General features: G+C 40.1%; 1 protein-coding gene across 13 annotated transcripts in view; it reads left to right on the top strand.

Moving 5' to 3' along the window:
- The window catches only part of ENOX1 (ecto-NOX disulfide-thiol exchanger 1), a 358,275-nt gene that overhangs the window by 281,737 nt on the left and 52,584 nt on the right, over window positions 1–23,954 (top strand). For all 13 annotated transcript variants that reach the window (XM_075046158.1, XM_075046156.1, XM_075046155.1 and 10 more), the window contains 2 exons: window positions 10,950–11,056; window positions 14,328–14,445. In XM_075046158.1, coding sequence (XP_074902259.1) covers window positions 10,950–11,056; window positions 14,328–14,445 — 225 coding nt within the window. The remainder of the gene's footprint in view (window positions 1–10,949; window positions 11,057–14,327; window positions 14,446–23,954) is intronic.

The raw sequence follows: 23,954 nt of genomic DNA, 5'->3' as shown, positions 1-23,954 counted from the left end.
ACAGTTGATTACAGATAATCACCAGGGTCTTAGAACTTGTGTAAAAGGCCCGAGTGTCAAAATGCGGGTCTGAAGGTGTGGATAGACGCGTGGTTCAACCTACAGGGCAAGCTGTAAACCTGCAGAGTCATTTATTCCAGCGGAACTAATCACAGATATGTCCTCACCTCCTGCTGGACGTGAGGTTGCTGGAAAGAGAAGCCGGTTCCCAGCGACCCTGGGATCCCTTTGTGCATTAGCTGGCATCAGGGAGAAGAGATGTGCTGCAGGTTCTCACCCTACCTTGGCAAGTGGTAATTAGCTCATTGACTCTCAGTAAGCAATTTCTGAAAACAGAACGTAGATCCCCTAAATCACTTAGACATGTTTAAAGGTTGCCATCCTGAATTTCATTCACAATGGCTAAGTGACAACCCTGCTGTTGGCATTAGCCAAGCCAGTGGCAATCCAGTGTAGCAATCCCCAGCACTCAGTAGTCAGGGCCAGTATACACCAGTAGGCCATCCTGATATTTCCAGGGGACCTTGTGGACAAGCTACATACTGACACCATTTTTTTCCATTTCAGCTATTAAATATCATGCCATCATAATAAGCAGTAAAAGCAAAACTGTTACAAAGTTTAACACAATTTATAAGTGACAGGGTGCAATCTTCAGTAGTACTGCTGGAGTATTTGTAAATTGTAAAATAGATTTTTCCACTAACTAAAAAGAAAATGTTGGGATCTTTCTTCTTGGTACAGTTCTAATTGTGGTCAGGGACCAAAACCTTGTAGTTTTTGGCCACTTATGAAGTTTTAAAATACAAGGATTCATATCTGTGGATAAAAGTAGCATTATTAGTTCTTTCAAAGAAGGAAAGAGACAGCATCTGAGTGAGTCCCTACCTTGCCTGGACAATAAGCTGACTTCTGAGAGGGTCAGAAAAAGCAATTTTCATTATGTCACTGGTGTACCTTTGCCACGAAAGCCATGGTAGTGGCAGAGGAAGAGCCGTCTGTATGTGAGTGGTATCCCAGCTTTGCAAGGAGCTGTGATCAGAGTGATATGCTATGGTGCTCTGAATCTAATAGCTCCCGTGTAGGCACACTATGGTGCTATGCTGGCACGGGTGGGGACGAAAGTGGGGAGGCACCCGGAGCAACTGGAGTATTCAGCACCATCTAAAGCAAGTGCACGGCACCATCAGCCAGAATTTTATGACAACTCTACCTCCCATTGCCTGCTTTGATTTTTTTGAAAATGATCTCACGACCTGAACTGCATAGTCTGGTTCCACTCATCATGTAGATATTCTTCCTATCTTGCTATTGAGAGAAACTAATTTTCACTCCACAGCTCAATATACAGGGTGCCTGCCACTTGGTTCTGCTGCCAGTAAGCTTGTTTCCTTCCCTGTGCTCTTGCATTGCATGTAAAAAACCCAAAGAGATACTCATCTTTCAAGAAGTCCTAAAACCAAAGAAACCTGGAATTATGAGACTATGCAGTTTACTTGCTTATCTTGTTGCTAAGCATCCTTAGCGCTTTTATTCGTGACACAGGGTATGAGGCTAGGTACACCTTGGAGCTGATTCATTAGGGCTGGTCATTAAGAAGAAACAAAGGTTTGGGGAGAAGACTGTGTGTTGTGTGACCCTCTTTGGGAAGGTCAGGATTGTCACCTCAGGTTTTCTCTCCATTCCTACTGGAGGACTTTAGTCACATATTAGAGTACTCTGGGTTGTTTTTTTTTCAAATAGCTGGTAGGTATCAGATATAAATTTCCCTCCTCCCCTACCCCCCCAAAATAAATCGAAGTTAAATAATTCTGAAGGGAAATGCATTCTCAACAGATTGAACAAAAGTCTCCTCTGTTCAGGTTTGTTCATTTTCATTCTCTGATCTCTCTGGATATGATTTAATCTGTTTTAACATTATCAGTGTCTTCACAGATAGAATCTGAACTTTTCATATAAAAAAAGGAAGAAAAAAGTTAAAAATCCTTTCTGAGCTTTCTTCAGAAAAGGATTGGGATCAGTTTTGTTTTTCTCATTACAGGTTCACTTCAAAAGTTGCTCTTTTACTTTAGAAAAGGTAGAATTTACATTGATATGATGGTGATGATTACTAATATCACCAACTTATCTGATTTGCTTTAAATTCCACACTGCAGTCCTTTTTCCCAATAGTCATTCACTTTTTAGTTTATTCTCTTAGTACTGAAAATGAAGCCAGTTTCATTACAGATATTGAAAGCATGCTGGTTAAAATTCTCATAGCAGTCAGACTTTTTATATACCTTCATGCTTTCCGAGTATTCTTTCAATTGCTCTGCATTAATAACAACTTTTAAAAGGATTTTCCTGCTCTTTAATTGTCCAGTCTTGCAGTCTTTCTTTCATTTTCCAGTGACTAATTCAAAAATATAAGCTTACTTTATGTGCAATTTTTAGGTCATCATTAAGCTCTTTGTGAAAGAGATTGACTCATATAATGTGTTTTTACAGTGCAGCCCAAATCACAGTTGGTGTCATAGAATGCTGCTATGTTACAAATAAAAACATTAATCATTCATGTCATTAGTTGCCACTACTACTTTCTACCTTGATGTATTTCTAAAAAAAAAAATTAAATACAAAATAACCTCCACAATCCATCCAGTCCCTTTTGATTAGCTCATTTAGTCAGTGTGCTCTTTGCTTGCTTCTGTACTGATAATTTGTCCAGTAAAGCTCAGCTGGGTATCTCTATTCTTTTTTACTTGTCCTCCCATTTTCCATCTCATGTACACAGGTTCTTAAAAGCATTTCTATCCAGGATGCTGTGGCAGTGGCAGAGATGAAAGACTCCATTTCTATTTTAGCTTGCATTCTTATAATTCCTCCCCACTTTCTGGCAGTATAACTCTTTGTGGTTGCAGCCTGTAGTGTTTCAGATAGCTTATTCCTTTGTGCTTCATTTTCTTTGAATTTCTTCATTCCTTCCATTGTCTGTAGCCTTCACTCCACCTAAAGTCAATAGGAATCTTGGTATCGATTTAAGTGTGGCCAGAATTTCAACAGAAGCTCTTCTCCTTTTATTTTTAAGACTTTTTTTTTTTTTTTTTTTATGAAGGCTATTAAATATGCATGGTGTTTTATAGCAAAATAAAAGCACTGCCTCCAAAGAGATTTCAGTCTAAGGCCCCATTTTGACAACTCACGCCACTTGCCTGGATCCTGCAGGATCTCCTAGATGATGAAGCAAGGTTCAAAGCAAAGAAGCATGTGCTTGAATCACATGGAAATCTGGGCTTGGTTTTGAGCTGCCTTGCTGAGTAGAGATGGAGGTAAGGGCCTGATGCCTCACAGAACTGAACTGTAAATGTTGTATGGAAATGAACAATAAGGGGTGAGAGTAAGACACTGGAGCTAGGAAGAGAAGATGGAGGTTTCACCCAAAAGGTTTTCTGAGTTGGCTGTGCTTATCGTGTGGCTGCTTATAAGTGAATGAATAAACCTTGTAAATATGAATATGAATATGAATATGAATCACCCTATGCAACTATGACTGGTTGAAATACTTACTGCCTTCCATAGGCACTAGTCTTGGTTCATGTCAAATCACTGGATTTGTCCCAAGTGATGTAGTTTGTGACAATGACAGAGATGTTATGGGGACAGGAGAACAGTTTTGGAAAGGGATGGACTGTGTGGGAGGGCAAGATGGACACACACAGGGTGCAGGAACAAAAATACAGAAGAAAAATGAAACTGGAGACAGTAAACAAAGAGAGAAGAGGACAAGTCATGGCAGGCAAGGGAACATAAGGCATGGCAACAAATGGAGAAGTAAATGTTCCCACATAAGATGTGTGAGATGATTTTTTTTTTTTTGATTGCCAGAAGAGGCTATGGCTGTTGAAACCTCCTCATTCACCTCTTTAGTCTATTTCAGCAAAAGAAACCATATTATGCCCGAAACAAACATAGCCCTCCTGATCTCATAGGAACATTCTAATCTGCAAGATCCCTGGACAATTATTACTTAGAGAGAGTCCCTTCACTTAATGGGACCTGCCTGAGTTCAGTCACATTTATGATGTTCCTTCATCTCAGAGTTCCCTCGGGATTCTTTTTTTGGACAGGCTTACCAAAAATAGTTGTTCCTACTTTTGCTATTTTTAATTCTGAGAACTGAAGAAAAGGTCTGCCTAACCATAAATAACAATGAGAACAGCTACTTCAATGCAATGCATTGGGGATGGCTTATAATCTTGTCAAGCTGATGAAGAAGGTAGAACTCATTTAATCTTCCTTTGAGTTAGTAGGGTGGGTGGGGGGGTGTATGTGGGGTTTTTTTGTTGTTTTTTTTCTGGATGTCAACAAAAAGTCCATAAACTCTGTTCTGTAATATAAGATGTTGGCATTAACAGAGCAGGTACTGTACATTTGTACGTGCCCTACTGTGTTGTGCTGGCCTGATGTCAGGTTCCTGTTTGTTGAGAAATGACATGGAGGTGAAGTGGTCTTGTTGAGTCCAAGTGATTTATCACATGGCATGGAGCCAGCACTTGCTGTTACACCAAGCTGTCAGTTTCTTTGTTGTAAATTAAACCACATTTCACAACCTAAAAGATTTTCAAAGCTTATTTTGTAGACAGATTTTCTAGCAATGCCTTGCAGGGCAAACTGGGCTCTCTTTAATCAGAGTGTATGTTTTTTTCTTTCAAAGTTTAACAAGGAGTGTTCTTCCATTTCTAGAACTATTAATTGTTGATATACATATGTCAGACAAGTTACTGTGCAGGTTTCAGCATAAATCCTGGAAATGGGCTGGTTTCAGTATCCCTGTAATGCTCCTTCTTTCACTCCTCCTCACTGGGTTTCTTAGCTGAAAGAAGAAAGGAAGACAACAGCTGCTGGCACTGAGTTTTGATGTTTTTCGAAAACCAGGGATTATAATTTGTGCTGTGGTATAAGTATTTTTTTTTGTCCTTCATCTGTGCGGAAGAATCTGCTTATTGTATTATGAAAAAATATTTCTTCCTGCCTCACTCAGGTGTAGACCACTGACATTTACTCGGCCTCTTAATAACCCACGCGAACACATTGGCTAGGATGAGTCTGAGTCAGATGGAAGAGGAAGGGGGATCAACCATCACCCCAGGCACACCTCCTCCTGGTCTCAAACACTGTAAGCCTAGTCAAAGGGAAATGTAGAAATAATATAGTGAAATTTAGGCAGAGGACGCTTAGACTTGTTTCCCATTCTTTCTAGTATTCACGTAGGTGAGGCAGGGTAGACAGAAGAGGAAAACGTCCTTCTTCCTCTGGTAAGCCTCGTAACGGCCACACCGAGACCTCTGCATCAGGACAAGAGCAGAAAAGGTGAGACCGTTAGTAAAAGATGACCCCGCTGACTCTGTCTATAGGATTAAATTAAGCTGAGCTAGGGAAGGCTTGTCCATACTGTTCAACTGTAAGAAAGTTGTCGCTCCGGGCCAGCTAGCATTTTCCCACACAGTGCGGGTACAATTTAGAGTTTGGTGCAGGCCAGGTGGTTTCCCTGAAAAGCATCTTTTTGGGGAGAGAGAAGGTTTGCTGCTGCAGGGACCCTCAGCATGTTGTGCCAGTTGGTTTCAGGGAACGAGGATGGTCCCTGGCTGGTTTTGGTCGTTAGTATAGATGTAGTTGTTGGCAGTAGGGCAAGTTGAGGAATGGCAGCCTTGCAAGCTTGACTTCCTGCACAGCACAACAATTTGGGAGATAAATCGCTGGAGACACCATTCTCTTGGTCTGCCAAAAAGCTGGAATTGGGGGATATAATAGAGAAGTCCTGTGGTTTTCTCTTTTATCATGCTATGTCTTAAGACTACGTCTCAAGGAACCTACAGCCACCCAGACAGCAAGCAGACCAAACAGTAGCCTCCTCTTCTCTGATGGAGTTGCAGACACCTTCTTTTTGATACCTGTGGATTTTTTCTGTTGTTTTTTTTTTTTTCTCTTTAAAAAAGAAAAAAAACAAACACAAACACAACCCCCCCCCCCCCCCCCAAACCAAAGCCAAAACCAAAACAGAACAGGGATGCCATTTATTTGTGGCAGACGAGTCATTTTGCATAGTTGTCAAAATCTACGTCTTCATTATACAAATCTGTAATGGCATTTGCTTACGTATCCAGCTGATGACCAGCAGTATGCTTTACTTTAGGACCCATCCCGTGCAGTATCTGCAGTCTTCTCCAGGGTGATATTTCCAACTTTTATGTTTTTCTTCTCTGCCAGTCAATGGCAATCACATCTGTTTCTCCCTCTGTGAACTGGGTAACAGGGATGGGCTGCAGGTTTTCAGCTGTAAATGCGTGAAAGGCAAATTCTTTTCTGAAAGTAAGCAGTATCATAACCAAAAGACGGAGGGTTTGGCCCAGATTAATTAAAAAATTATATGTTTCTTTCATTACTCTGCAATCTGCCTACCGTTTCTCTTATTGATGTCACATGTCATTTGCTTATGTGCAGTTTTAGCCTTGGACTCAATGCTAAGTTCTGTTCAGTACGTCACCAAATGCCTTTCAGGACTGTTGCCAAAAATATTCTCTTTCCTATCCAAAACTGACCTGGGGACTCTAATTCTTTCACTTACAGCATCTAGCCTTGACTACTGTAATTCCTTGGTTTGCTGGGCTTGGAGCCAAATCGATTGGCAGACTCCAGCTTAGTCAGAATTCAGCAACAAGGCTTCTGACCCAAACCACGCCAACTCTATATTCTCCCTGTGCTGCGAATCTATATTTGAAAAGCATGTTATACATTTACTGTAACAGTTTCCTTTACACTGTAATTTTATGGGTGGAATTTTTCTTTCACCCTGCATGTCAACTGTTGCATTCTTACAGAATTTTTCTGAGCTAAATTGCCACATATTCTACTCTTGCACTTACCGTAATTTAGTGCAAAGCCCTTTTCATTCTGTATCCCTAATTGGTGGAATCTGGAGTGAAATTCTACATGGGATCTGATTTTTTTATCTGCCAGCAAAGACTTTTGTTTTTATTTTAACACATTGTGTTTCAGTTTCCATTTTGTTTCTTTTTTTATTGTAAGGCATTATAAACATTTGTTTGCTGATGTTCTTTATTATTACATACAAGAAATTAAAAATAATCGTGTATGCATGGCAGCTGATAAATGTAATAAGCAAAGGCAAAATGGAGTACTTGTCTCCTGAAGCCAAGGAGAAATTTCAGCCTTCACTCAATCATGTATTTAAAATAGCCTGCTTGATAAATGTAATGGAGGGTAAAAGTGTTCTCTCCACCTCTTAATCTACAGATGAGGCAATACTTTGGTTCTCATTTATTTCTGTTCTCCTCTGGTAGTATGAACTTCAAATATCCTGTATCAAATATTCTCTTGCCCTGGAGATACTCTAGTTTTCCCTTTAATCCATTCTTGTACGCAACTTCTGCAGGCATCATTTAAGGGATTGTTGTTGTTGTTGTTGTCCCTAGTTTTTACGGTTGTTTTTACATTTATGCTTTATAACAATAGCCTATTCAGGTAACATGTTTTATGGCAACAGAAACTGAGGTTTAAACTTTCCTTTAAAATGCTTTCTATGAGCTGGCACCTCTAATAAAGTGTATTGTTGTTACATCGCATTTGTTAAACATTGACACTTGCATATCACTCTAGGCTTAGTTGTTTGGGTCTTTTTGTTTATTTATAACTCAGCAGAAAACAATTAGATAATAATCCTTTGTCTGAAACACGCCACATAAATTACCAGCTGCAGAATAAGTCGTTAGGAAAGATGCAATTATTTACATCCTGTAAGTTATATTGATAGGAAAAACAATGACGTGGTATGGATCCTTCCAGAACAATGCGGTTTTTTAAACCCTAATTTAGTAAGGAAACAGCTTTGCATATGGTCAATGAAAATTTGATATAGCATAGAACTTACCAACAGATGTTTCACAATGAATATTTCATGTTACTTAATAATTCTACTTACCAGTCACAGTTGACAGTACAGTGCATCCTAGAGTTCAAGGTGCCTTAAAGAGGTAGATATGATCTGTTATTTCATTTTGGACTATTCTTTCTGGAGGTCAGGAAATAATCTGAAAGCCATGGTCAGCAGTGGGACCGAGAACAACTGTTTCACTCAGATTCTGCAGATATCAGCCCAAAATCTGGGGCCACTCTTTGGCCAAATCTTGCCAGACGTGGGGGGGAAAATGAGTTAACTGGAGAGTTTCTCAGCCGATACAAACTATTCTGGCTTCCCCTTAGGGATGAATCTACCATCCTTATGGGCTGAGTGTTGCTGGATCACTTACCCATCCAAATTTGATCCTGATCAGGGGTGTGTACAGTATGTCTCGTCTTCCAATTACCCAGAGCACAGGAGTTATGCCAGCTTTAGGCTTCTGTAGTGTCTGTGGGAGAACAAATGAATCTTGATGCAACATGAATTAACCTACGAACAAATGTGAACTGACAGAACGGGTTTGTGTTGGATTGCCATCTCATAACACATGACTGCAGGATTTTGATGCAGTACAAAGAGATGAGAAGCCACTTTCCTGGACTGTCAAACCATGGCCTTGGCTGCTCTTCAGCTCTAATGTAATGCTTGGAGACCTTTTAATTTGGGTGTTACCTGTGGGTGTATGTAACACTTCATAGCCTAGATAGCTGTGTATATTGAAATTGCTGTACATACATTGACACTTTCTTTGAATACAGAGTAGTGGGATGTTGGTCTTTGATATGTACTAATTTAATATTCTCCTCTACATTTCCTTTTTTTTTATTATCCCTAGCTGCCTATTGAATAAGGTTTCTCCAAATGCCTTGATTTTTAGCATCCAGTACTCACAGTATCCTACCTCCTTTATTTTTTTTTTAATTCCTGAAAGTTAAGTAAGTGAAGGACATCCTTTTTCTGCTCACTTTGTCTACTGCAGTTATGCAAGAAAAACTCTTTGACGTCTTCCTAGCTTGTGTTTCCATTGAGGAGAGCTTCTGAAATGATCAGATAATGACTTTTGATAAATCTTAGCACCTGTTCACAGAATAGAAATTAAACACTTTAAAGTTCAAATGTTTTTCAAAATTCGAATGATCTTATTAATACTTATTAGTGGAAAATGGCAAACCAGCTCTTCCTCATAGCTTTGTGAATCTTTTCTACTTGAGTTTCCACTTGCAAACTAAAAACAGATTGTTAATTAAGCAAGATTTTATGAGCACCTGGGTCATCAACACAACGATAGTAATTAAATTCTAGCCTCAGTTTCTATACACACAATAATAGAGTGCTTTAGCGTTTTCATTCTTTTCAAATTAATTGAATAAATATACACAACATAACTTCCTTGATACATCCACCCTTCACTCCAAGCAAGTTCTAATAGGCTGAAATTATCACATCTGCTACTAAAACCTGAATGGATCACAAATGGATCGGATCATCCCAGTAGCTTTAAGGCACCTTCTTTAGTATAAACTACATATAAGTATTAATTTTAAAAGACTACATTTATTTTCTATGGCTTTAGAAGTTAATTAACCAGCCCTGATGACTGCAAAGAAAAACTTCCATATGTGATTCAAAATGTTGTAATCTTCCTGAATGTGAAAGCAACCTGCAACAGTGGTAAAAAAAAGAGAATAGAAGGAATATGCTCCTATTCAAGAGAGTGGGGTTAACTTTCAGATCTAGAGGTGAACGATACACTACTAGATGAGCTCACCATTTTAGGAAAGATGGGTTGTGATGTATAATCAGATCCTCCACATCTGTGACTTGAGAGGAGAGCAGCCATCGGTCAACTAGATGAGAGACCAGACCAGAGGGCATTACAGCACTCCTGCCACCATTTCTCGATGAAAGAGGTGGGAGGGAGATGCTGCAAGCTGCAGCTTTACAAAACAGTGGGCATCATTTCAGCCCAGGAATCTAAAGAGATAAATAGCCAAGAACCTTGTCAAAGAGTTGAAGGATTTTTCAGGTTGAGTTCATAGGGTGGCACAGCTGCTCTCTCAGGAGCACAGCCCAGGTCATTTGTAGAAAATCTGGATTTCTTGGGGGTCTTGCAGTTAACTGTGCTGGGATTGAAGCACCTTACATCTTGGTCAAATCATTTCTTAGCAGGTCACTGTTGTGGAAGGACAATGTTGCTTGTAACTGATGCGAAGAAAAAGAAAAGAGTGTTGGGAGAAAAGTTTCTGATTTAGGATGAACAAGTAGCTAAAAACTTGAGGATCTTAATTGTCCTAGGTAATTGACCGAAAGAAATACTGATGTCTGGCTTCAGAACAAATTCATTAGAGTTGAATGAGGGAAGCCCATTTCACATCTCTTCTTCATCTTACATGTACAAAACCGCGACTGTTCATGCACATAAACATACATAGACCATGGACAGAGGACAGAATGATCTACCACAGGTGAGCCCGTCTATATTAAAAAGAAGTGAAGCTGCAGCTACAGCTACAGCATTAATGTACGGTTTAGCCCTACCCGTCGGCTGACAAATTCCCGCTATCAGATAGTCACCCTCCAAAGCAGTTTGCCTTTCGCGTTTTCATTTGCACAGCCTGCCCATCTGTACGCAGCTGCCGCAGGGGAACGTGTGTCACGTTTACGCCTCGAGCGTCATTTCGGTAGCCGCACACGCAAAGGCACGTGGCTGCGCAGAGAGGTGTAGCAGCCATCACGGGGAAGGAGCTGCATGCGTGGTTTTTGGTACATAGTTATTGGTTGTGTAGGCTAAAGTTATGGAGACAGACTTGAAGGGAGACATCTCCAACATTGGTAAAATGTAAGTACGAAAGACACATCATTGGATGGATATTGATGATGTTGTTTCAGTAATGACATCATCCATAGACTCCTAGTGTCTTTGCTTTGCTTCTCTATAGTGATCACAACATAAATTGCTTGTCTTGTTTGACTTCCTTGTTCACCAAAGTTGAGCAGATTGTCGCCGTTTTCAACGCTTCTACCAGACAAAAAGCTTGGGACCATTTCTCGAAAGCCCAGCGAAAGAACATAGACATTTGGCGAAAGCATTCTGAGGTTGGTGATTTTATTATTATTTTCTATCCATCATCTCACAGCTGGATTGACACAGAACGAGTGTGATTGTAGCTGGACATAGTGTATTCAGCAATATTTACGGCTACCATTTTAGCTGTTAATCAACTGGCCATTATACAGTCTCATCTACAGCATGAATTGCTCCCATTGCTCTCATTATGATAATAGTCATTAAATAACATTGAGAGCAATGTGTTTTTATTTTTCATGCAAAATTTGGGAAATCATTGGAGGATTATATTTGCTATCTAAAATAATGAACTGAAGTAGTGAAATTAGGAACAATATTTTCAACTAAGGATAGAATTAAGAATTATTTCTGAAAAATATCTTCTTAGGCGTCACCGTGATCTGTTTTTAAAAGAAGTATTCCATAGCACAGATTTTTTTTTTCTTGTTGTGCCATCATATGGTCATTACAAGATGACTTTGCCTGGAAATAAAATAGAAAATTTCTTTCCTAAGTAATGACTTAAGCATATTAAGTCCAGAATTATGACATACTCCTTCCCATTTGTTTCATGTTTATCTTTAAAAAAGTAGATACATCACTTGTATTGATTCTAAGTATTATGCTTGCAAAGAAACCAGTATAAATGTAATCATACTACCACGCGGAGTTAGCAGTGTGGGACCATGCATGTGTGACTGTCATAAGCATGAGCAGAGGAAATGGGATTCTAACTCCCCTTGCTGCGAGTGGCAGCAAAGGAAGCGCTAGACCTCATCCTGTGTTTTGGTCATCCAGCTTTCGTTTTTAATTCAGTATATACGCTATGAGCCTGTATTTTAAAAAGTAAGTACCGCTGTCTTTGTTTTCTTTCTTTCTTCTTCCTTTTTTTTTTTTTAATATGAGCAACTTGCATACAGTTGGTTTACCTTCATGTAGTACAGTATGTTGATTGTTACTATCACAGTCCTCTAAATGATTTTTCTCTGTCTCAGAATAAAAACTTTAGAAGGTAAGGTGCACTTATTTAATTATTTTGTAGTACACTTGTAAAATAAGTGTTGTACACTTAGTTTGAGAAACACTAAAGTGCTGTGATATAAATCATTTGGATAACATTTTAAGTGCCCATTAACTAATGCTAAATTACAGTTGAATACCAATGGCACTAAATGTAACATCCACGTGAATACCAAATGAATTTTTTATTATCAGTGCTATTATGGTGAATACCAAATGACTTCACAATAATGGGACACTTAAAATAAAATGTTAGCATAATTTATTGGTACAAACTGTATTTTGCATTTTGTTCACAAATATTTCATATAAGTAGTGGATAAAGCCTGTGTTCAGTTGAAAGTTGGGAAGTTGGGTTTTGATGTTTGCCTTATCTTTTAGAGAAGTATGAAAATATGATTTGCTAGAAGATTATTTCAATTATACTAAGACCATCCCTTCTTGAACTAACTTTCTCTAAAGGGATATGGTGTGTCATTCATTTGCTGGCTTCTAAATCTTTAATAAACTGAAATGTGTAAGAGTTGGACTTTCCAGAAATGTTAATTCACTACTCATTTTTTCAAATATTATTGCCTTTTATTCTTCTAAGAAGAGGACAACAAAAACAATTCAAAAACATGTGAAGGCTCTCGCTAAAGCAATATATTTCAGAAATGCCTGTCTTTCAGATGTGAAATATGATGGAAATGTACCAAATGGCATCTTTGATTTGAATCATATTTTCTAACGGTGACATTATCTGCTAATCTGTTTAATTGCCTGATCACCCTCCCTTTTTTTTCTGAATTTAGGAAAACTTTGCTAGAAACCCAAACCCAGAGCAATCACTCATACACATAGACATTCTCCATGGAAGGTTATTGGCTTTGCTGATAATGTAGGCATTGATGCATCAAGGACATTTATCCCCTAAAGAGGGAGTAAATGTAAGCGCATATCTGCTCATGTATGCAGTATACTTCCCCAGGACAAAATGCAGGTGGCCTTTTCCAATAAGGAATTAAGCAATGGCTTGCTGATTTCTTCCAGAGGTGCCTCTGATTGCATGAGACACTGGTTGACAATTTACCTTTTTAATCACTTTTTTTAAAATTTGAAATTATTCTCACGTAACACGCCCACTAATTAGCCTCCTTGCCTTTGCTGGGATTAGTGGACACAGATACATTTATCAGAATATTTGAGATGTGCCGATGAACCGAGGGTACAACTCAAGGGGAACGCCTTCCCTTTTTTCACGCAGTCCCTGTCTGACAGCTTAGTGTTAATTGCGCGGAGCAGCGGTCGGACTCCTCAATGCTGTCTCCTCCTTCCACGCGACTCTTCCTTGTTTCAAAGATTTCGAACCACCTCTTGGGGAATTAAGCTCTTTGTCGGCAGAAAAATTAGCTGTCTGCGGACTGAAAAGGCCTACACTAATCACGGTGCAGCATCCCCGTGTTACACCTGACAGGATTATTAGGACAAAATAGAGTCCTCTCAATCTTCTCGGCGCTGCTGTTAAAAAGCCAGCCGCTACACCCGCGCTGGCTTTTCTACCCTGAACAAAGACCGTCTAGACTCCCCCAAAACCCGCCTGCCTGCCCGTCGTTTCCCTGGTGAGACGTGGAGGGGCCGCCTGCCCTTGCGGCGGTCACCCAGAGACCGGCACGTCTCGTTGGATTGAGACGCAGAGATTTTCAGGATGGCGTGATGGGGCTGAGTCTCTTAAATCCCAGGCGATCTGGGCATAGGGGCTTGGGGGGGAGATTTCTTCGGCCAGCGTTGGGCATCTCCGGTACAGAGCGCTCCATCATCTCCCTTTACCATCAGCGGAGAGAAATAGGCACTTTTGGGGTGTAGTTAGTATGACTTTGTTTAATGGAGACCCCCACGCTCAGCCGGGTGAATCCTACCCCAAGTGGCAGAGAGAAGCAAGAATTATCTATACCTTAAGCAGGCCGACAATCTCTTTATCAGTCTGCTTTATACACAATTTTTAGCGTTATCCCTGCTGTTCAAGCGTTCTCCTATGTTTGGCAGAACTAAGATCACTCGACGTGGAGACTCACTTTCTCTCTTTTTTTTCCCCCTGAGTGTTACCTTTGATAAACTCCGTTCTTTCACAGGAAAAATTCCCTGTGCTACTGTTGTTATAAATATTCATATACAAATAAATATGATTACAATGATAAATGATGCATAATTAAAATCAGAGCAGTATTAAAAACAGAAACTAAATAATACATAATGACTGTATGGAAGTTAATACTGACAAAAGGTTGTTTTGGGTTTTAGGAGCTTCGAAATGCTCACAGTGAACAGCTCATGGGAATCCGCCGGGAAGAGGAGATGGAAATGTCCGATGATGACAGTGGTGACAATCCCAGTAAAAAGCTGAGAGTAGATGATTCAGGTAAAGCCAAAACCCTCTATATTATCAAGTATATACACCTGTTGTTTTTTTAAAAGCAAGCAAAAACTTACATATGACAAGTGACATATTAATAGATGATTATATAAGACAGTATCTTATTTTAAACTCTCATAACTTAGTTATTTGCATGATGCAAGCTGTCTCTAGGAGGTGTCTGTCACCTGCTATGATCTATAATGATGAAAATTCTTCAGTTTTGCCCTTGGTTGGAAGCATTATGTTTCTTTAGTGCACTCTCTGCAGTCTTGCATGACAGTATTTCATTCCGTGGTTGTAACAATGTCTTATTATGAGACCAGTTGAAGTTATGTTTTGGCCAGTATTCTCTAAGCCTTACCTTTCTTTTCAACAAATATGTAATAGTTTATAAGCTCTCTCACAAATACACCATACCATTTTAACTGTGTGGTTTGTGGAATTAGCTTTTAAGGGTACATATTTCACAATATGGTACTGCATACTGCATTAATTTGGTACTCGTTAGATGGCTATCATGAAAGAAAGAACAAGGGTGCATGTAATACAAGTAAAGAAAAGCAACTTTTTCAGCCTTCTGCAAATACTCTGCTATCCAAGATGGACACCAAGAGGTGGCTCAGAAGCTGCCTGAATTACTGACTGGTAACATGATCTGGATGGATGCTTTGCTTGATTTCTTGACATAATAAAGTTGTGAGTAGCTAACAAGGGTTTGCTTGTTTAGACACTCATCTTCAGAAAGAAAACTTACAGAAGGTGAAGCCAAAGCACAACTGGGAGCTGCCAGCCAGCAGTGAGCTTTAAGGAAGGTAAAGGTGGGAGTAGTATGGAAAGAAAGTGAGGGTCTGATGATGAGGATAATTTTGATCTAGTCCTTTGCATACATATTAAGAAAGGAACGAATTTCATCTGTTCAGTGGTTTCGAGTCCCTGTATGCCAGCACAAAAGCGTTGATTCAAGCTTATATAGAGAAACGCTCTTTGGCTGCTCGCGTGACAAGATGCTGTGTGAGGTCGAATGACTCCAGAAGGAGAAAGACCAAAGGAAGGAATGTCATTCTGGCAAAGAAGTTTTTACTATGACATCCCTCTTGAGGCGAGACTTAATAGTTTTCCTGGAGTAAAACCTGTAAAGGGCAGCCTTAATTTTTGCTTGGCTAATTGTGTGGATTTGAATTTTTCTAGACACCATTAGCAGAATGTTTGGAGCGGAGACAATAGGTCGCTGCAGACAAATCACTGCTAGCAATCAGAAATTTTTATGAATGTCTAATCATTTTACCTTGACTGTGTCCACTCTTATGGAGGGAAGTCATTAGAATTAATAACAGGAAGGTAGAGCCAGAAATACCCACAGCCTGCACGCCAGAAAAGGAGTAATGATGTTTTGAACTGTCATACTTATCAATTCAGCTACGTTTAACACGTTCATGGTTAGGGCAGAACTATGCCAGTTATTCTTTTTGTGACATCACAAATTAAAAGCGTGTTTGGTTTTCTTCCATGAAAAGGAACATTTCTATCAAAAGTTTTCATATTGGATATTTCTACAGCATTCCATCCCAAACAACTTCATTTTATATGTATTGTTATAATCTGGGCACTTGAGTCCCCTCAGTGATAACACTAGCAAATCCAGTATTGTGTTGCATACTAGATCAAAATTTAGCAGTATGAATCCGCTTGAGTACTTGTCCATCACTGGCCATTGTACCATTCATCATCCTCTTGATTTTAGTGGAGTTGATCCAGCCTGCTCCATACATAGAGTCATCCAGTTCTAAAATTAATTTTGTAGCTTTCTTCTTCCAACATTACACTCTCAACTAAAGCAAGTGCATTTGATTCTTCTGTCATTGACAATAGAGGGAACTTGGAGTTAAAGCAATGAAGTTATTGGGTATAAAACGTTGGTAAATGAAAAGAAAGTGAGATAAGGACTTTTTTTTTTTTTTTCATTTTTATGTACAGAGAAGTGATTCCTCCTTCTTTATTCTAGCATTTTTTCTTAAATTACTATTTGTGTTGGCCGCCTTCTCTTTTTCTTTTTTTCTTTCTTTTTGAGTATGTCATTCCAGAACTACCTCTTTATCTCACTGGAGTGGCTATTTGTATTCACAGTAACCTCTGTTCTACAAAGAATGTCTTTTAAAGAATCTTTTATCACAAAGAAACAATTCTGCACAGTGAGAAAACATTGACACTTTCTCTATTTTTAACCCCTTTTCTTTAAATGTTTGTCTAAATGCTTAACAATGGGAAGGGCAAGGCTTGAATAACACAGAGAACATATTGTGCCTCTTCAATTCAAGGACAGCGTGCACACATAAAGGCCTAAAACCCTAAATTTGAAAGTGGCTGAAGCAATGAGACATGATGAATTGATTTGGATAGTTCCAGACTTCTGGACTGCCCGTCCTGCCATCCCAACGATTTTCTTGAGGTCGTTATTTTTCAGCCTGCCCTACTCGACAGTGGGAACAAGACTCCTGGGAAGTTGCCATCCCCAAAGCTAGAAGAGGTGACAGAGATTCCCCCAGGCTCCAACACCTGTGTCAGGTCTTTTTTCACTAGTTCACCTAGTTAAATCACCCCTAGTACAAGAAGGCTTAATTAATTCACCAATTTAGAATGGGTCCTAAGACCTCATTCTGTCTTGGTAAAGTGTAGCTTCAGGAGTCTCCCAGTGTAATTTCTTCTGTTAGTCAAGCCTTTTTCTTTCAGAGAGAACTCCACTCCTGTGAGCATCTAAATAGTGTGGTGCTGAGTGTGTCACATTTCCTCACAGCTAGACCGGTTAGAAAGAAAACTCTCCTCTAGGATATCTGAAAAGAAACCTGTTCATCACGGTGAAAAAAAGGTGGTGGAATCCAGCCCCAGCATTTGAAAACGCAGGGCAACACATTTAAGCCCCGAGGCTGTGCAAAAGGACTTCAGTGCCCGAATGCTTATCCAGAATCGCTGGACTTCAGGTTCCAGAGGAATGTCACAGTAAGCTGAGGCCCTTGTACACAAGAAGTTCTGGGGATTTGGGGTAGATGATGAAAAAGCTGTTACTAAGAATGGTTTGCATTTTTTCTTCAAGTTGTGCAAGAAATTAGGTCGTGCAAGAGATCAAGTCGTGGTGCAATATTAGAAATCTACTAATAGCTATTTGTTTGGGATGATTTGGGCTTGCTGCTTGCTACTTGCGACAATGCAGAACAGCTCCAGAGGGACTTGTTGCCAAGTGTGTCACTCCATTCTAGACTCAAATCCTCTTCTTTCACCTGCCAGTTGCTCTTCTAGTTGTTTATGAACTTGATTTACTGATACCAGTGACTCAGTGGCAGAGCTGGGAAAAGAATTGGGACTGGACTTATTTAGTACCCTACTCTATCGTCTCCAAGCTGAATCTTCAAGGAAAAGGAAGGCATCGCTACCTGCTTGTTCTGTTGGAGAACATCTCAAACCGCTGTAAGGGCTCCCCAAAAAGCCCCCCAGGGAATCCAATAAGTTGGCTGAACTTATACATGCCTAGTTTATAGGAAAACCTCCTGGTTGCACAGACTAAAGGTCATTTGCAATACGGGGAAAGCTGGCAAAAGGCTAACCTGAGACTAAGTGAATCTTGCCTGTGGAATCAGCTATTCTTTTAAATTATTTTCTTTTTTTTTTTTTTTTCCCTCCCCAAAATTCAGCCTTTAAACAGTGATTTTTCTGCAATGTGGATTTTGGAGTTTGAAAGGGACAAGAGGATTGCTGAAGTAAAGCTGGGAGATTGCTAAGAAAAAAATAATAATGATGATTGGCAACTCAGTTAATACATTTGAAAGTCAAGGTGCAGCTACTGAAGCATTAGCTCAAGGGAAAAAAAAAGGATTCAGTGCTGGAGTCTAGAGGATATATGAAAATCTTCAGAACAATCAGGATTTATGGATGCTTCGTCTCCCACCTGCTGGCACCGGGAGTAAGGATCCACATGTAAAAGCCTCCAAAGTAATTTTAAGAATTAGTGAAGTGAAGCTGCATGTTGTAGAAAAGAGCTGAAGTTTGGTTTATGCCTAGAAGGCACCTGTAATTTTACTTTAAGGGGAGGTGGGTTAATCTCTTCCTTTTGCAGTTCTCGGCGACATGCCATTAATTCTAGCAAGTCCGACTTCAGCAAGAGACTGCAGCTGGCACCGCGGAACAGAAAGAAATGCACGGTGCCTGCAGAGGGATGCAAGAAGGATGGTCGCATGATTGAGGCTTTTGACTGAGATCCCAGAGCTCTGGGCCAAATCCCAGCTCTGCTACATACTCCCTGCCTGGACTAATCAATGAATTTCTGTTATCTCACTTCCCTACTATCAAATGGAGGCGACGGTGCTTCTTTTCATTCAGCCGCTGCCTGTTTGGTCCACGGGGATGCTGAGCGCGTTGGTCGAGGGCTGTCTTGCCACTCCTTGGACCCCTGGAGCATTTTACCGCCTGTGATGAAGTAACGTAATAACGTCGCGGGGACTGCACGCAAATAGCAAATCGCAAGTTATGTAGTGCAAACCCCATTTGAGCACGTAAGATTGGCGCTGCTCTCCAAGTCAGGAACGACACCCTCTAAGGCAGGATTTTCAAACCTACCGAAAGTAGTGCCCACCCAAAACACTGAAGCTCTTTCTGGCTTCAACAGTAGCCCGGATCTTTAATGTTCTCCTGAACTGATCTGTCCTGTTTGCAGCATCAGCGGATTCACTTGCCGTAGGAGACAGGCTGAAGAGTGGGCAGTCCATCTCGCAGAAGAGCGTAAGTCCTTGTGAAAGTCAGTATTTGAAAATCGCACCGGGGTGCACACAGCATAAAACAGGCTTTGTGACATTGTTCGTAAGTCTGTCTTGAAAGTTGCAAGCCTGGCAAGTCTTCAAGGAAAGCCTGAAACAACACCAAAGTGATCTGTGTGGTGCTTATTCATCTTTTCTCTGCAATTCAATCCTCTTTTTGCCTTCTCTAAGGCTTGTGTGAATGCAGAGATGCACACGTGGAATGGAAACTGAGTTTTATAGCTGGATTAAACTGGTAGGGAAGCTTTATATAGCTTGTTACAACTTTGAATAGAAATTGCTGAGCCCCAGCTGTGTGGAGCTGAGCTTTGCTCTTCCTTTTCTTCCAACTGGCCCAGTGTGACGGCAGGTCTCATGGCAGATCTTCTTCTTCCTCCTGATCCCAGGAATCAGATATTTCTCCCTTCCTTTCCTGTAAGTCTAATCTTTGGGGGTTTATGGGAGATTTTATTTTAAACAAAAGTCTGATTTATTTTTCTGTCATTATGTCTCCATGCCATAGCTTTTCGCCATCAAATTTTGTGAAAGTGATACTGGTATTTAACAAGCCCATAATTTGCCCATTTTCTGTTTAAACACTTGCTGATAATGTAAAATAACAAAATGTATTTACTTTAGAAATTAATGGCCTAGCATTGCTTTTCTCCTCAAATAAATCAATACCATTTCAAAGCCACCAGCAGCTGGTGTCATAATCAGCCCTGCGGTAACAAACATATAAAGGCATATGAAGAGGAAAATAAACGCTGCTAACAGAAGCTACTAACCAGGTTTTATAAGCAATCTCGAAGAAAAGAACATATTTAAAATCTGAAGCTCTGAATTATCACCATACTGACACGGTCCCCTCTCTGGCCGGAGAATAGAGCTGAACAACCCTTTTAAGCAATGTGAGTGGAGTAACTTCCCTTTGAATGGAAATGCTCTGGCCACAGCAGACAATCAGCTTTGCTCCCTGAGACCATCAGGGATGATCACTAGAAAGCAGCACAAGATGATTACTCCCTCTACGCCGGGAAAAGTCTGCTCTAGCGTCTTTCACAGCGTGCCAGTTCAGAGCTGTTATCATCAGGCAGACTCCAATTTTGTGCCTTAAAATGCATTCCATTTTTTCCCACAGCTTTTACAAAAATAGGCTGAAATTCGGGAAGCGTCTAGGCAGGGGTCTAATTTTGTGCCCCTGGTTTTAAGTCCATTTGGCTCTAATAATTCTTCTTGTGTGGCTGAATTTAGCTGAATTTAGCCTTGATGAATCGGGGCTGAAGGTAGTTGCCAAGCCTGTCTTCCCTGGGGAATAAAGACAGCCTTGTCCCGTCCCAGGTACTGGGCCAGTTCCTCTGGATCGTGCACGACCCGTTGGCTGGGGGATGCAGGGGCGTGCTGGTCCTGTGGACGCAGCAGTGAAGGGGTTAACCCAACTTTCAGTTTTTAGAGGAAACGGACACTTCAAAGGCATTTTCCTAATATGGGGTTTAGGAGGATGTCCCGTTTACTACAAAACAAGTCTGTTGTGCTTTGATGCTTTTCAACTGCCAGAAATACTATTATCTAGATTACATTTTATCATGTTTTCTGGGTATTTCATACTGATAAGGTTTTATGCAGGATCATTACATATGAGAATAGATTTAATCCTGTTTTTAGTAAGCTTTAAGGACACTGAGGGATTATTTATGTAATAAGATGCAAAGTTGCTATGGAAAATGCTATAGCAACCTAACATCTTCACAAAACCAAGCAGCCACTTGTGACAGCAATCTAAATTTACATTTATTTTAGTGTCATTTTATTGACATTCTTAGTATCTCATTTTGACAGCATGTTAAAATATGTTTTGCGTTCATGCTAGGACAAAATTAACAGCATGTTGTTGGAATGAAGATGATGCTTATAATTTTTTGAGATAATTTTAGCATATTTCATTTTGTGTAAATAACATTAAAATAGTAGTGAAAAGAAGTTTGGGTGCATCCCCTCTATTTGTAATGGAGCAAACAATGCACATTCAAAGTAATATTTTACAAGTCAGTGAAAGCTCAACTGTTTTTATTTGCTTTATATCTGAATGAAAATATTTTTAAGAAAGAAATGATTTTGTTATTAGAATTTATTTCAAATCCTATATCTTTTATTATAACTTTCCCAGTTCAGGATACAGGCTATAATTTTTCATTAGGTTTCATAAAGCAGAACATCATTTGTGAATGTGTAGACTTGCAGTTTGATAGGGAGCTGCCCCGTTTAAATGGGACTTTTCTAAAACATAGGATAACAGTACACATTGCCCCTTAGGAGGTTAAATAAGAAGGAAAGAAAAAACAAACACAAAGTGACAAAACAGTCTGAACTCTGTCCTGTGCTCATTGCAGTTAATAATGAAACTCGCATTGACTTCAATGGGAGCAGAAGCAAGCTCTGTATATTGATTTTCTCCATCCCCCTCCATTAAGAATCCTGAAGTGCGGCTGTAACATTGTTGAAGTGGGATGTTGGCAGCAAAATCAATAAAAGACAATATTAGAACATATGCTGTTTTCAGCTTCCTCGCAATCTGATATAGCTGGTATTAGCATTCTTCTCCAAATTACACTTCATGCTTTCTATAAAGTGACCTTCCTTATAGTGCCCTCTCCAATGGAAAGCTTTTGTGCTCTTACTCTCATATTTAGCCGTCAAGAGAATGAGCCCTATTTATAACAGTGAAGATGGTTGATTCTGAACAGAGCATAAAGAACAGATTCCTTCAAGAGTGGCTTCAGCCTAAACCCCATTGCTGACCTCCAGTGAAAGATCATTTCTACTATTGTTTAAACTAAGCTCTTGGCTTTAGGTTTTCTCAATTATGCTGCCCTTCATACCCTGTTGTTTTTAGAAACCCTTTTCACCCCAGCACATTAGAGAAGCTTGCAGATATTGCTTGAGGTGGAGATTTAGGTACCTTCTTAGCCACTGTTAAATCCAAGAAACATCAGCCATTGCTGAGTTGTCGGAGGAGATAATGATCAGAAAGCAGAGTCTTTTCCAATGTCAGTGCAAGCTTCTAAACTCATAATTGCAGGTTTGGGGTGCATCCTTATGTCATGAGACGTGCAAGACTGGCTGAAGTTTCCAAAGCATTAAAAGCTTCCCTTTCAAAGCGTGCAGCTTCTCATTCCTTGTGTGTCCAGCCGACTGGCAGTCTGTGATGTGGTTGCATGCCAGGAGTTAAAAACACACCCAGCAGAGCTGGAAGAGCTTGAAGCTGGATGGCCACAGAAACTCCCAAAACTGCTACTAATTAGTGATGCTGCTTTACTTTGGTGAATGAATCCTCGATTCAGAGGAGTTTCACGACGTCCTGCTCTTTGGTTTTGGCTTAAAGACCATCTCAAGAAAATAAGCTTCTTACTAACAACACGTATCCATAGTACAGCATTTCTGTGACCAATATATTGAAGGATTTGGTTCATAAAATTGAATGCCAAGTGGATTCAAAGCTGCTTGGAGGTGAGTGATCTTCTTTTAGTCTTCTTCGGTTTTAGATTCACGGCAGAGAGAAGAGAAAACAAAAAACCAGTCCTCTAGGATGTGAGATGACAGACTGAAGAACTAGATACCGTACCAAAACCATACCATTTTATTCCACTTCACTAATTCCAGCATGTAACTCCTTGAACACCAGCGTACAGAACTCTAAAGGAGGAAAATTTTTCTTCTGTGTTAAAAGAAAGGCGGTTTGTTTTGTTGGGTTTTGTTTGTTTGTTTTGTTTTTTTTAATTAGGAGGAATTCAAATGGCCTTTTTTTTTTGTCTTTCAATGGGCAAAATAGTTTTCAACCTTTTTGTTTATTTATTCAGCCCCCCACATATTCAGTGCACTGCAAGTTTCATCAGGTGCAAGAACTGTGCCAAGCATGTCTTTACAGCACTTGGATCCAGTGATTGCTGAGCTGCTTCTGCAACTGCCAAGTGCCCACCTCCCACGTCAACCAGGGATCTCTCCGAAGAGATTTGGGTGGTTGCTAGTCCACAACACCGGTTTCTTCATTGCTTCCTTGTCATGTGTCAGTCATAGACTGTCTTCCCTCTTAAATTTGTCTGAGCTCTGGAGACAAGTGAGCGCTTGGAACAGTCGAGGAAGAACATGATAAAAAGCAATAGCTCTCCCCATGTTGTTCTATTATCAGATAGTCGTCTGTCTCGTCATGTTTTGTTGATGGGTTTTGAGATGTTAGACCTCGATCCCACAAGCTGCTGCCTGCTGCTCGGAGTGTTTGCACTCACCTTCTGCTCAACACCCACAGATACAAAGTCCTAAGCAGTGGCTTACCCAGAAAGTCTGGTATGAGGAGTATTTCACAGTTATCTCTTCGAAGTTACACGCTTTTTGCGAATTTCAATAAATTGTCTCTTTCTGAAAGGACTGGAAGTACCACTAAACTCTGTAGAACCCTGTCATCTGCAAGTTTGCAACACATTTTATTTTTCAGTAGCTGAGAAAATACCTACTAAACATGTTAAATTGTGGAGAAGCACAGTGGCCTCTATTTGCAGATACTGAATATGCTGGAGGCAGGAGGGAGGGGAGAAAAGGAGGTTTTGGCTTGCAGATACAGCTCTTCTGGACACCCTCCCATTCACATAAGTGATAAATGGCTCAAGAAATGCTGTCTCTGAATGTGAGAGTCAAGAAATTACAGGCTTCGTGTGATCATTTGCTTATGCCTTCTAA

The sequence above is a fragment of the Buteo buteo genome, chromosome 14, assembly GCF_964188355.1.
Source record: "Buteo buteo chromosome 14, bButBut1.hap1.1, whole genome shotgun sequence".
Taxonomy (NCBI): domain Eukaryota; kingdom Metazoa; phylum Chordata; class Aves; order Accipitriformes; family Accipitridae; genus Buteo; species Buteo buteo.
The sequence above is the reverse complement of the archived record's forward strand: the minus strand, read 5'-3'. Positions and strand labels throughout refer to the sequence as shown.